The sequence below is a fragment of the Phyllobates terribilis genome, unplaced genomic scaffold (genome assembly GCF_046119375.1).
Source record: "Phyllobates terribilis strain yellow unplaced genomic scaffold, ASM4611937v1 Scaffold_7__3_contigs__length_470593459, whole genome shotgun sequence".
Classification (NCBI taxonomy): Eukaryota; Metazoa; Chordata; class Amphibia; order Anura; family Dendrobatidae; genus Phyllobates; species Phyllobates terribilis.
The window spans coordinates 137,566,394-137,579,951 of record NW_027362767.1 but is presented as its reverse complement, the minus strand read 5'-3'; the positions used below and the strand labels follow the sequence as shown (position 1 = coordinate 137,579,951).

Below are 13,558 nucleotides of genomic sequence, written 5' to 3'. Positions count from 1 at the left end.
GAGACGAGAAGTGTGGGATGAAAAGACGATAATAATTAGCGAAGCCCAGGAATCGCTGTATCGCCTTCAAACCTTCAGGACGAGGCCATTTTAGAACGGAAGAGAGCTTCTCGGGATCCATTTGCAGACCTGTTTGGGAGATGACATAGCCCAAGAACGGAAGGGAGGTCTGATCGAAGAGGCACTTCTCGTATTTGGCGTAAAGGTGGTTCTGCCGAAGCGTAAGCAGGACCTGACGAACATCCCTCCGGTGTGTGGGGAGATCCGGAGAGAAGACCAAGATATCGTCCAGGTATACCACTACGCAGGAGTACAGGAGGTCACGGAAGATGTCGTTGACTAGTTCCTGAAAGACCGCGGGAGCATTACAGAGACCGAAGGGCATCACAAGGTACTCGTAGTGACCGTCCCGGGTATTGAATGCCGTCTTCCACTCGTCTCCTTGACGGATACGGACCAGATTATACGCTCCTCGTAGATCCAGCTTGGAGAAGATCCTGGCGCCCTTGAGACGGTCAAACAATTCGGAGATGAGTGGCAGGGGATATTTGTTTTTTACCGTGATGAGATTGAGTCCTCTGTAGTCAATACAGGGACGTAGCGAGCCGTCTTTCTTTTTGACAAAGAAGAATCCGGCTCCAGCCGGGGAGGTAGATTTTCGGATAAATCCCCTAGCCAGATTCTCTTCAATGTACTCAGACATGGCTCGGGTCTCGGCTGCAGACAACGGGTAGATACGCCCACGGGGAGGAGTGGTGCCAGGTACCAGGTCGATCGGGCAATCGTATGGCCTATGGGGTGGCAACGTCTCAGCTTCCTTCTTACCGAAGACGTCCGCATAGGGCCAGTAGGGAGCCGGGAGACCAGGTAAGTTAGCTGGAGTAGGCTGAGGGCGAAGTGGACGGACTGGGACCAGGCAGGTCCTATGGCAGTCAGGACCCCATCGGAGTACTTCACCGGACCGCCAGTTCAATACGGGTTCATGTGTCTGGAGCCAAGGTAGACCTAGCAACAGGGAGTGAGAAAGTCCGGACAGCACATGGAATGAGATCTCCTCAGAGTGCAGCATTCCCACCTGCAGGGTTATGGGTTCGGTGACGAGCAGGATGGTCTCCGAGAGAAGTCTTCCATCAACGGAGGCGACTGACAATGGTTCAGCCAAGGACTTGGTGGGAATATGGTATCTCTCTACCAGAGACTGGGAGATGAGGTTTCCAGCAGCTCCAGAATCCAGATGGGCGAGTTCAAAGAGACGGTTCTCTCCCCAAGCAATAGAGACCGGTAAGGTCAGAGACGGAGAGGGCTTACTTTTGTCTAGGACGACCTCTCCGAGTGGTCCTAGACACTGGCGTTTCCCGGTTTTTCCGGGCAGGAACGGATGAAGTGCTTCATACTGCCACAATAGAAACAGCTTCCCTCGGCTCGGCGAGATTCTTGGCGAGAACCGACCATCTTGGTCTGGTCGACCTGCATAGGCTCAGGAGAGTGTAGCTGAGGAGAGACGGAGGGAGTGACGGGTTTCTGGAAAGTAGGAGCTAGACGTGGAACCCTCCTCTCACGGGTGACCTCTTTGGCACGCTCCTGGAACCGCAGGTCAATCCGGGTGGCAAGAGTTATAAGGTCATCGAGAGTGGTAGGAATGTCCCGACCGGCAAGTTCATCTTTAATACGGCCGGACAGACCCTCCCAGAAGACGGAAACCAGAGCGTCATTATCCCAGGCCAGCTCCGAGGCAAGGGTACGGAACCGTATGGCATATTGGCCCACGGTGAGACTTCCCTGACGGAGGTGTAGCAGAGATGATGCGGATGAGGTCTTCCGTCCGGGTTCGTCGAAGACTTTCCGGAAAGCCGTGAGAAAGGCAGGCAAGTCGGACACCAGGGGGTCTCCTCTCTCCCATAGAGGATTTAGCCAGGCCAGGGCCTCCCCGGTGAGATGGGACATGATGAAGGCAATTTTGGCCCGGTCGGAGTTAAACTGGTGAGACAGGAGTTCAAAGTGCAGGGTGCACTGATTTATGAAGCCCCGAGCCTGGGCGGAGTCGCCTCCGAAACGAGGAGGTGCAGAAAGCCGGGGTCCGGGGTAGGATACCATGTTATTAGTGGGCAGTGGAGCTGCCGGATTGCGAGTCATGGCACTGGCGGTGGTTGCAGGCAGAGCAGTCAGAGTGTCCAGGCGAGAATTGACATTCCGCAGGTGACCCAGGATGGACTCCTGTTGGGACCTCTGACGGGACAGTTCATGACACAGGTCCGAGAGCGAGGGAGCTTGGGTGCCACCGGGTTCCATGGCCCGAGCAAACTGTAACGGGTCTGGGAGGCGGAACCTCTGAGCTACTATACAAGGGGGCGGTCCTTGTAAGGGAGCGGGTGGCGACCAGGGTAGACGGGCAGGCAGTCACAGCAGGTGACTGGGACAGTCTCTGAATGAACGGACAGGAGGTCACGGCAAGTGACCGGGGCAGTCTCTGGATGAACGGGCAGGAGGTCACGGCAAGTGACCGGGGCAGTCTCTGGATGAACGGGCAGGAGGTCACGGCAAGTGACCGGGGCAGTCTCTGGATGAACGGGCAGGAGGTCACGGCAAGTGACCGGGGCAGTCTCTGGGTAAAGGATTGGTACGACCTGTGGCGGCAGATGATAGACGTGAGCTCCCAGGTGAGCAGGCGAGAGTCTCTGGATAAACGGGTGGTCACAGCATGTGACGGCGGAGCCTCCAGGAAGACCAACAGACAGGTAGCAGATGAGCGCTCCCAGGTGAGCGGGCAGGAGTCTCTGGACAGGCGGGTGGTCACAGCACGTGACGGCAGAGCCTCCTGGTAGGCTAGCAGACAGGCAGCAGATGAGCGCTCCCAGGTGAGCGGGCAAGCTGGTCCTTAGACAGACTGACAGGAGTTGGAAGGCAGACCGTTGGACCTCAGGCAAGCAGGCAGGTAGAAGATGTGCGCTCCCAGGTGAGCGGGCAAGCTGGTCCTTAGACAGACTGACAGGAGTTGGAAGGCAGACCGTCGGACCTCAGGCAAGCAGGCAGGTAGAAGATGTGCGCTCCCAGGTGAGCGGGCAAGCTGGTCCTTAGACAGACTGACAGAAGTTGGAGGGCAGACCGTCGGACCTCAGGCTAGCAGGCAGGTAGCAGGATATCAGGCAGGAATTAGACAGCAGACTGGCAGGAATCTGGCAGGTATCTGGCAGGTAACTGGCAACGGGACCTGAGGGCTGAAGCAGAGTAGTGAACAGTGCTACAACATTGCTCGGGCACCTCCATTTTGGAGGAGGTGCCTTTTATATGGGAGGTCCTCCGGCAATTGGCCGGGGACTCCTTAGGACGGCGCGCGCGGTCCCTTTAAGAGAGGGGGAGCGCGCGCGCGCCCTAAGCACACTGCCGGGGAAGGAGCGCGTGCCGGAAGCAGCGGGGAGAGAAGCGCTGGAGGACGCCGCGCCAGGAGCGGGGAGGTGAGAGGGACGGCGTCTCTGCCTAGAACGGGACAGAGACGCCGATGCTACAAGTTATATTCTTGTACATAGGGAGCAGTATTATAGTACTTATATTCTTGTACATAGGGGGCAGTATTATAGTAGTTATATTCTTGTACATAGGGGACAGTATTATAGTAGTTATATTCTTGTACTGTACATAGAGGGCAGTATTATATACTTATATTCTTGTACATAGGGGGCAGTATTATAGTAGTTATATTCTTCTACATAGGAGCAGTATTATAGTAGTTATATTCTTGTACATGGGGACAGTATCATAGTAGTTATATTCTTGTACATGGGGACAGTATTATAGTAGTTGTATTCTTGTACATAGGGGCAGTATTATAGTAGTTATATTCTTGTACATAGGAGCAGTATTATAGTAGTTATATTCTTCTACATAGGAGCAGTATTATAGTAGTTATATTCTTGTACATGGGGACAGTATCATAGTAGTTATATTCTTGTACATGGGGACAGTATTATAGTAGTTATATTCTTGTACATAGGGGCAGTATTATAGTAGTTATATTCTTCTACATAGGAGCAGTATTATAGTAGTTATATTCTTGTACATGGGGACAGTATCATAGTAGTTATATTCTTGTACATGGGGACAGTATCATATTAGTTATATTCTTGTACACAGGGGGCAGTATTATAGTAGTTATATTCTTGTACGTAGGGGGCAGTATTATAGTAGTTATATTCTTGTACGTAGGGGGCAGTATTATAGTAAGTATATCCTTGTACATAGGGGGCAGTATTATAGTAGGTATATTCTTGTACATAGGAGCAGTACTATAGTAGTTATATTCTTGTACATAGGAGCAGTATTATAGTAGTTATATTCTTGTACATAGGGGGCAGTATTATAGTAGTTATATTCTTGTACATAGGGGGCAGTATTATAGTAGGTATATTCTTCTACATAGGAGCAGTATTATAGTAGTTATATTCTTGTACATAGGGGCAGTATTATAGTAACTATATTCTTGTACATAGGGGGCAGTATTATAGTAGTTATATTCTTGTACATAGGGGGCAGTATTATAGTAGTTATATTCTTGTACATAGGGGGCAGTATTATAGTAGTTATATTCTTCTACATAGGATCAGTATTATAGTAGCTATATTCTTGTACATGGGGACAGTATCATAGCAGTTATATTCTTGTACATGGGGACAGTATTATAGTAGTTGTATTCTTGTACATAGGGGCAGTATTATAGCAGTTATATTCTTGTACATAGGAGCAGTATTATAGTAGTTATATTGTTCTACATAGGAGCAGTATTATAGTAGTTATATTCTTGTACATGGGGACAGTATCATAGTAGTTATATTCTTGTACATGGGGACAGTATCATATTAGTTATATTCTTGTACACAGGGGGCAGTATTATAGTAGTTATATTCTTGCACATAGGGGGCAGTATTGTAGTAGTTATATTCTTGTACACAGGGTCAGTATTATAGTAAGTATATTCTTGTACATAGGGGGCAGTATTATAGTAGGTATATTCTTGTACATAGGAGCAGTATTATAGTAGTTATATTCTTGTACATAGGAGCAGTATTATAGTAGTTATATTCTTGTACATAGGGGCAGTATTATTGTAGTTATATTCTTGTACTGTACATAGAGGGCAGTATTATAGTAGTTATATTCTTGTACATAGGAGCAGTATTATAGTAGTTATATTCTTGTACATAGGAGCAGTATTATAGTAGTTATATTCTTGTACATAGGAGCAGTATTATAGTAGTTATATTCTTCTACATAGGAGCAGTATTATAGTAGTTATATTCTTGTACATAGGGAGCAGTATTATAGTAGTTATATTCTTGTACACAGGGGGCAGTATTATAGTAGTTATATTCTTGTACATGGGGACAGTATCATATTAGTTATATTCTTGTACACAGGGGGCAGTATTATAGTAGTTATATTCTTGTACATGGGGACAGTATCATATTAGTTATATTCTTGTACACAGGGGGCAGTATTATAGTAGTTATATTCTTGTACATAGGAGCAGTATTATAGTAGTTGTATTATTGTACATAGGGGGCAGTATTGTAGTAGGTATATTCTTGTACACAGGGGCAGTATCATAGTAGTTATATTCTTGTACATAGAAGGCAGAATTAAAGTAGTTATATTCTTGTACATAGGGGGCAGTATTATAGTAAGTATATTCTTGTACATAGGGGGCAGTATTATAGTAGGTATATTCTTGTACATAGAAGCAGTATTATAGTAGTTATATTCTTGTACATAGGAGCAGTATTATAGTAGTTATATTCTTGTACATAGGGGGCAGTATTATAGTAGTTATATTCTTGTACATAGTGGGCAGTATTATAGTAGGTATATTCTTGTACATAGGAGCAGTATTATAGTAGTTATATTCTTGTACATAGGGGCAGTATTATAGTAGTTATATTCTTGTACATAGGGAGCAGTATTATAGTAGTTATATTCTTGTACATAGGGGGCAGTATTATAGTAGTTATATTCTTGTACATGGGGACAGTATCATAGTAGTTATATTCTTGTACATGGGGACAGTATTATAGTAGTTATATTCTTGTACATAGGGGCAGTATTATAGTAGTTATATTCTTGTACATATGAGCAGTATTATAGTAGTTATAGTCTTCTACATAGGAGCAGTATTATAGTAGTTATATTCTTGTACATGGGGACAGTATCATAGTAGTTATATTCTTGTACATGGGGACAGTATCATATTAGTTATATTCTTGTACACAGGGGGCAGTATTATAGTAGTTATATTCTTGTACATAGGAGCAGTATTATAGTAGTTGTATTCTTGTACATAGGGGGCAGTATTGTAGTAGGTATATTCTTGTACACAGGGACAGTATCATAGTAGTTATATTCTTGTACATAGAGGGCAGTATTATAGTAGTTATATTCTTGTACATAGGGGGCAGTATTATAGTAAGTATATTCTTGTACATAGGGGGCAGTATTATAGTAGGTATATTCTTGTACATAGGAGCAGTATTATAGTAGTTATATTCTTGTACATAGGAGCAGTATTATAGTAGTTATATTCTTGTACATAGGGGGCAGTATTATAGTAGTTATATTCTTGTACATAGTGGGCAGTATTATAGTAGGTATATTCTTGTACATAGGGGGCAGTATTATAGTAGTTATATTCTTGTACATAGGAGCAGTATTATAGTAGTTATATTCTTGTACATAGGAGCAGTATTATAGTAGTTATATTCTTCTACATAGGGGGCAGTATTATAGTAGTTATATTCTTGTTCATGATGACAGTATCATAGTAGTTATATTCTTATACATGGGGACAGTATCATATTAGTTATATTCTTGTACACACGGGGCAGTATTATAGTAGTTATATTCTTGTACATAGGGGGCAGTATTGTAGTAGTTATATTCTTGTACACAGGGGCAGTATTATAGTAAGTATATTCTTGTACATAGGGGGCAGTATTATAGTAGGTATATTCTTGTACATAGGAGCAGTATTATAGTAGTTATATTCTTGTACATAGGAGCAGTATTATAGTAGTTATATTCTTGTACATAGGGGGCAGTATTATAGTAGTTATATTCTTGTACTGTACATAGAGCGCAGTATTATATAGTTATATTCTTGTACATAGGGGGCAGTATTATAGTAGTTATATTCTTCTACATAGGAGCAGTATTATAGTAGTTATATTCTTGTACATTGGGACAGTATCATAGTAGTTATATTCTTGTACATGGGGACAGTATTATAGTAGTTGTATTCTTGTACATAGGGGCAGTATTATAGTAGTTATATTCTTGTACATAGGAGCAGTATTATAGTAGTTATATTCTTCTACATAGGAGCAGTATTATAGTAGTTATATTCTTGTACATGGGGACAGTATCATAGTAGTTATATTCTTGTACATGGGGACAGTATCATATTAGTTATATTCTTGTACACAGGGGGCAGTATTATAGTAGTTATATTCTTGTACGTAGGGGGCAGTATTATAGTAGTTATATTCTTGTACGTAGGGGGCAGTATTATAGTAAGTATATTCTTGTACATAGGGGGCAGTATTATAGTAGGTATATTCTTGTACATAGGAGCAGTATTATAGTAGTTATATTCTTGTACATAGGAGCAGTATTTTAGTAGTTATATTCTTGTACATAGGGGGCAGTATTATAGTAGTTATATTCTTGTACATAGGGGGCAGTATTATAGTAGGTATATTCTTGTACATAGGAGCAGTATTATAGTAGTTATATTCTTGTACATAGGGGCAGTATTATAGTAACTATATTCTTGTACATAGGGGGCAGTATTATAGTAGTTATATTCTTGTACATAGGGGGCAGTATTATAGTAGTTATATTCTTGTGCATAGGGGGCAGTATTATAGTAGTTATATTCTTCTACATAGGAGCAGTATTATAGTAGTTATATTCTTGTACATGGGGACAGTATCATAGTAGTTATATTCTTGTACATGGGGACATTATCATATTAGTTATATTCTTGTACACAGGGGGCAGTATTATAGTAGTTATATTCTTGCACCTAGGGGGCAGTATTGTAGTAGTTATATTCTTGTACACAGAGTCAGTATTATAGTAAGTATATTCTTGTACATAGGGGGCAGTATTATAGTAGGTATATTCTTGTACATAGGAGCAGTATTATAGTAGTTATATTCTTGTACATAGGGGCAGTATTATTGTAGTTATATTCTTGTACATAGGGGACAGTATTATAGTAGTTATATTCTTGTACTGTACATAGGGGGCAGTATTATAGTAGATATATTCTAGTACATAGGAGCAGTATTATAGTAGTTATATTCTTGTACAGAGGAGCAGTATTATATTAGTTATATTCTTGTGCATAGGAGCAGTATTATAGTAGTTATATTCTTGTACATAGGGGCAGTATTATAGTAGTTATATTATTGTACATAAGAGCAGTATTATAGTAGTTATATTCTTGTACATAGGGGGCAGTATTATAGTAGTTATATTCTTGTACATAGGAGCAGTATTATAGTAGTTATATTATTGTACATAGGAGCAGTATTATAGTAGTTATATTCTTGTACATAGGAGGCAGTATTATAGTAGTTATATTCTTGTACATAGGGGCAGTATTATAGTAGTTATATTCTTGTACATAGGGAGCAGTATTATAGTAGTTATATTCTTGTACATAGGGGCAGTATTTGTTACAACTCTCCTGTTAGGTTTTTTTTAGTTTGCTGGTCACATGACCAGTTTTGCCTATTTAATCCGGCTCCGCCCTCCTGGCATTGCTGGACTTCATTTGTATTTACTACTGTTGAGCTAACTTGGTGCTCTGTTGCCGTTCTCTGTTAGTTTTGCTAGGTCTTCTGACCTCTTTACTTTTTGTTGTGTGTTTGTCTTTGACTGCTACGATTTCTGCTAGGAGGTGTCCAACTTTTCCCAGTCCCTAGTTCTTGTAGGGATTCCTCCCTCACATCTATAGGTCTTCGTACAGACTAGCCGAGGACTTTAGCGGGTCTGATCGCAGGATCAGGTTCCCCGTTACATTGTAGGGATCTAGTTTAGTTCTATTGTAGGGACAGATCTCCTGTCTTTCCTTAGTCTCTGTAGCAGATCATAACAGTATTATAGTAGTTATATTCTTGTATATAGAGGACAGTATTATAGTAGTTATATTCTTATACATAGGGGCAGTATTATAGTAGTTATATTCTTGTACATGGGGCAGTATTATAGTAGTTATATTCTTGTACATAGGGGCAGTATTATAGTAGTTATATTCTTGTATATAGGGGCAGTATTATATTAGATATATTCTTGTACATAGGGGGCAGTATTATAGTAGTTATATTCTTGTACATAGGAGCAGTATTATAGTAGTTATATTCTTGTACATAGGGGCAGTATTATAGTAGTTATATTCTTGTACATAGGGGCAGTTTTATAGTAGTTATATTCTTGTACATGGGGCAGTATTATAGTAGTTATATTCTTGTACATAGGGGCAGTAATATAGTAGTTATATTCTTGTATATAGGGGCAGTATTATAGTAGATATATTCTTGTACATAGGGGGCAGTATTATAGTAGTTATATTCTTGTACATAGGAGCAGTATTATAGTAGTTATATTCTTGTACATAGGGGCAGTATTATAGTAGTTATATTCTTGTACATAGGGGCAGTATTATAGTAGTTATATTCTTGTACATGGGGCAGTATTATAGTAGTTATATTCTTGTACATAGGGGCAGTATTATAGTAGTTATATTCTTGTATATAGGGGCAGTATTATAGTAGATATATTCTTGTACATAGGGGCAGTATTATAGTAGTTATATTCTTGTACATGGGGCAGTATTATAGTAGTTATATTCTTGTACATAGGGGCAGTATTATAGTAGTTATATTCTTGTACATAGGAGCAGTATTATAGTAGTTATATTCTTGTACATAGGAGCAGTATTATAGTAGTTATATTCTTGTACATAGGGGCAGTATTATAGTAGTTATATTCTTGTACATAGGGGCAGTATTATAGTAGTTATATTCTTGTACATGGGGCAGTATTATAGTAGTTATATTCTTGTACATAGGGGCAGTATTATAGTAGTTATATTCTTGTATATAGGGGCAGTATTATAGTAGATATATTCTTGTACATAGGGGCAGTATTATAGTAGTTATATTCTTGTACATGGGGCAGTATTATAGTAGTTATATTCTTGTACATAGGGGCAGTATTATAGTAGTTATATTCTTGTACATAGGAGCAGTATTATAGTAGTTATATTCTTGTACATAGGAGCAGTATTATAGTAGTTATATTCTTGTACATAGGGGCAGTATTATAGTAGTTATATTCTTGTACATAGGGGCAGTATTATAGTAGTTATATTCTTGTACATGGGGCAGTATTATAGTAGTTATATTCTTGTACATAGGGGCAGTATTATAGTAGTTATATTCTTGTATATAGGGGCAGTATTATAGTAGATATATTCTTGTACATAGGGGGCAGTATTATAGTAGTTATATTCTTGTACATAGGAGCAGTATTATAGTAGTTATATTCTTGTACATAGGGGCAGTATTATAGTAGTTATATTCTTGTACATAGGGGCAGTATTATAGTAGTTATATTCTTGTACATAGGGGGCAGTATTATAGTAGTTATATTCTTGTACATAGGAGCAGTATTATAGTAGTTATATTCTTGTACATAGGGGCAGTATTATAGTAGTTATATTCTTGTACATAGGAGCAGTATTATAGTTGTTATATTCTTGTACATAGGAGCAGTATTATAGTAGTTATATTCTTGTACATGGGGCAGTATTATAGTAGTTATATTCTTGTACATAGGGGGAGTATTATAGTAGTTATATTCTTGTATATAGGGGCAGTATTATAGTAGATATATTCTTGTACATAGGGGCAGTATTATAGTAGTTATATTCTTGTACATGGGGCAGTATTATAGTAGTTATATTCTTGTATATAGGGGCAGTATTATAGTAGATATATTCTTGTACATAGGGGGCAGTATTATAGTAGTTATATTCTTGTACATAGGAGCAGTATTATAGTAGCTATATTCTTGTACATAGGAGCAGTATTATAGTAGTTATATTCTTGTACATAGGGGCAGTATTATAGTAGTTATATTCTTGTACATAGTGGTCAGTATTATAGTAGTTATATTCTTGTACATAGGGGCAGTATTATAGTAGTTATATTCTTGTACATGGGGCAGTATTATAGTAGTTATATTCTTGTATATAGGGGCAGTATTATAGTAGATATATTCTTGTACATAGGGGGCAGTATTATAGTAGTTATATTCTTGTACATAGGAGCAGTATTATAGTAGCTATATTCTTGTACATAGGAGCAGTATTATAGTAGCTATATTCTTGTACATAGGAGCAGTATTATAGTAGTTATATTCTTGTACATAGGAGGCAGTATTATAGTAGTTATATTCTTGTACATAGGGGCAGTATTATAGTAGTTATATTCTTGTACATAGGGGCAGTATTATAGTAGTTATATTCTTGTACATGGGGCAGTATTATAGTAGTTATATTCTTGTACATAGGGGCAGTATTATAGTAGTTATATTCTTGTATATAGGGGCAGTATTATAGTAGTTATATTCTTGTACATAGGGGCAGTATTATAGTAGTTATATTCTTGTACATAGGGGGCAGTATTATAGTAGTTATGTTCTTGTACATAGGAGCAGTATTATAGTAGTTATATTCTTGTACATAGGGGCAGTATTATAGTAGTTATATTCTTGTACATAGGAGCAGTATTATAGTTGTTATATTCTTGTACATAGGAGCAGTATTATAGTAGTTATATTCTTGTACATGGGGCAGTATTATAGTAGTTATATTCTTGTACATAGGGGGAGTATTATAGTAGTTATATTCTTGTATATAGGGGCAGTATTATAGTAGATATATTCTTGTACATAGGGGCAGTATTATAGTAGTTATATTCTTGTACATGGGGCAGTATTATAGTAGTTATATTCTTGTATATAGGGGCAGTATTATAGTAGATATATTCTTGTACATAGGGGGCAGTATTATAGTAGTTATATTCTTGTACATAGGAGCAGTATTATAGTAGCTATATTCTTGTACATAGGAGCAGTATTATAGTAGTTATATTCTTGTACATAGGGGCAGTATTATAGTAGTTATATTCTTGTACATAGTGGTCAGTATTATAGTAGTTATATTCTTGTACATAGGGGCAGTATTATAGTAGTTATATTCTTGTACATGGGGCAGTATTATAGTAGTTATATTCTTGTATATAGGGGCAGTATTATAGTAGATATATTCTTGTACATAGGGGGCAGTATTATAGTAGTTATATTCTTGTACATAGGAGCAGTATTATAGTAGCTATATTCTTGTACATAGGAGCAGTATTATAGTAGCTATATTCTTGTACATAGGAGCAGTATTATAGTAGTTATATTCTTGTACATAGGAGGCAGTATTATAGTAGTTATATTCTTGTACATAGGAGGCAGTATAATTATTATCTGATATGTTTTCTTGGCAGATAAAGCTGGAAACTCAGAGAAGGTGGAGGAGGAAATAGACATTGATTTGAACGCTCCGGAAACAGAAAAAGCGGCATTGGCCATTCAGAACAAATTCCGCCGGTTTCAGAAGAGGAAGCCAAACCCTAGCCCATGATTATATTACCCCCGTCCTCTTATGTTGATTCTACACTTCCTTCTGTAATGGACATGCCAGACAAAAAGTGGGGCATCATATCTACAGCCCCCCAACACTACCCACCCTTCTCCCACCCTTAATTTATTATGAATGCTTACGACGGTGGCCACTGCGACCCTCGGACGTACCATCTGGTGGCCGCCGTGTTCATACACTTCTCGGTATAGTCAGTCCAATAGACGAGAGACTTTTATACGATGTAAGAAGAAGATGATTTTATGGCAGCGCTGTCATGGCAGCTGCGGTCTTGTATTGAGGCATGTGTCCTGGGGTCCTCCCCTTATATCTAGGCATGCTTCCTGTATCTTAAACTGCACTTGTCATCTGAAATCACCATGCACCAGACCAATAATCAGAAAAACACTCAAAAATATGTATCATATTTATAAATGTAGTTGCCATTTTCGGGCCCTAGCAATGGAGGTTGTCCCTCTCGTATGGCGCCCAGTCCTAATCCTGATGTGGGGAGACCCCCAGTGCTGCAGGAAGGTGCAGCAGCCGCTCTGGCTTTGACTGTCCCATCACCATTGGAGCCCCTTCACTAGGTGATTGGTGACAGGACTCAGCTGCCATCTGGTGGCTGTTCCTCAGAATGCACCTGCAGAATTTTTCCCATCGTCGACTAAGAGTTCGCCCCATAATCTCCCCATCCTCTGCCCCCTCTCCAACCTCCAGACCCAACTGCGGGCTCTCACATTTTTGGAATATTTTAGCATGTTTAATTAATAAAATTATTTAAAAGTAAAAAGTTCTGTGTTGTTGTTTTTT

The 13,558-nt window shown here is 39.7% G+C and overlaps 1 protein-coding gene across 1 annotated transcript in view; it reads left to right on the top strand.

Moving 5' to 3' along the window:
* The window catches only part of PCP4L1 (Purkinje cell protein 4 like 1), a 130,615-nt gene extending 117,077 nt beyond the window's left edge, over window positions 1–13,538 (top strand). The window contains exon 3 of the mRNA XM_073637615.1: window positions 12,612–13,538. Coding sequence (XP_073493716.1) covers window positions 12,612–12,748 — 137 coding nt within the window. The 3' untranslated portion in view covers window positions 12,749–13,538. The remainder of the gene's footprint in view (window positions 1–12,611) is intronic.
* Window positions 13,539–13,558: the final 20 nt, after the last annotated feature.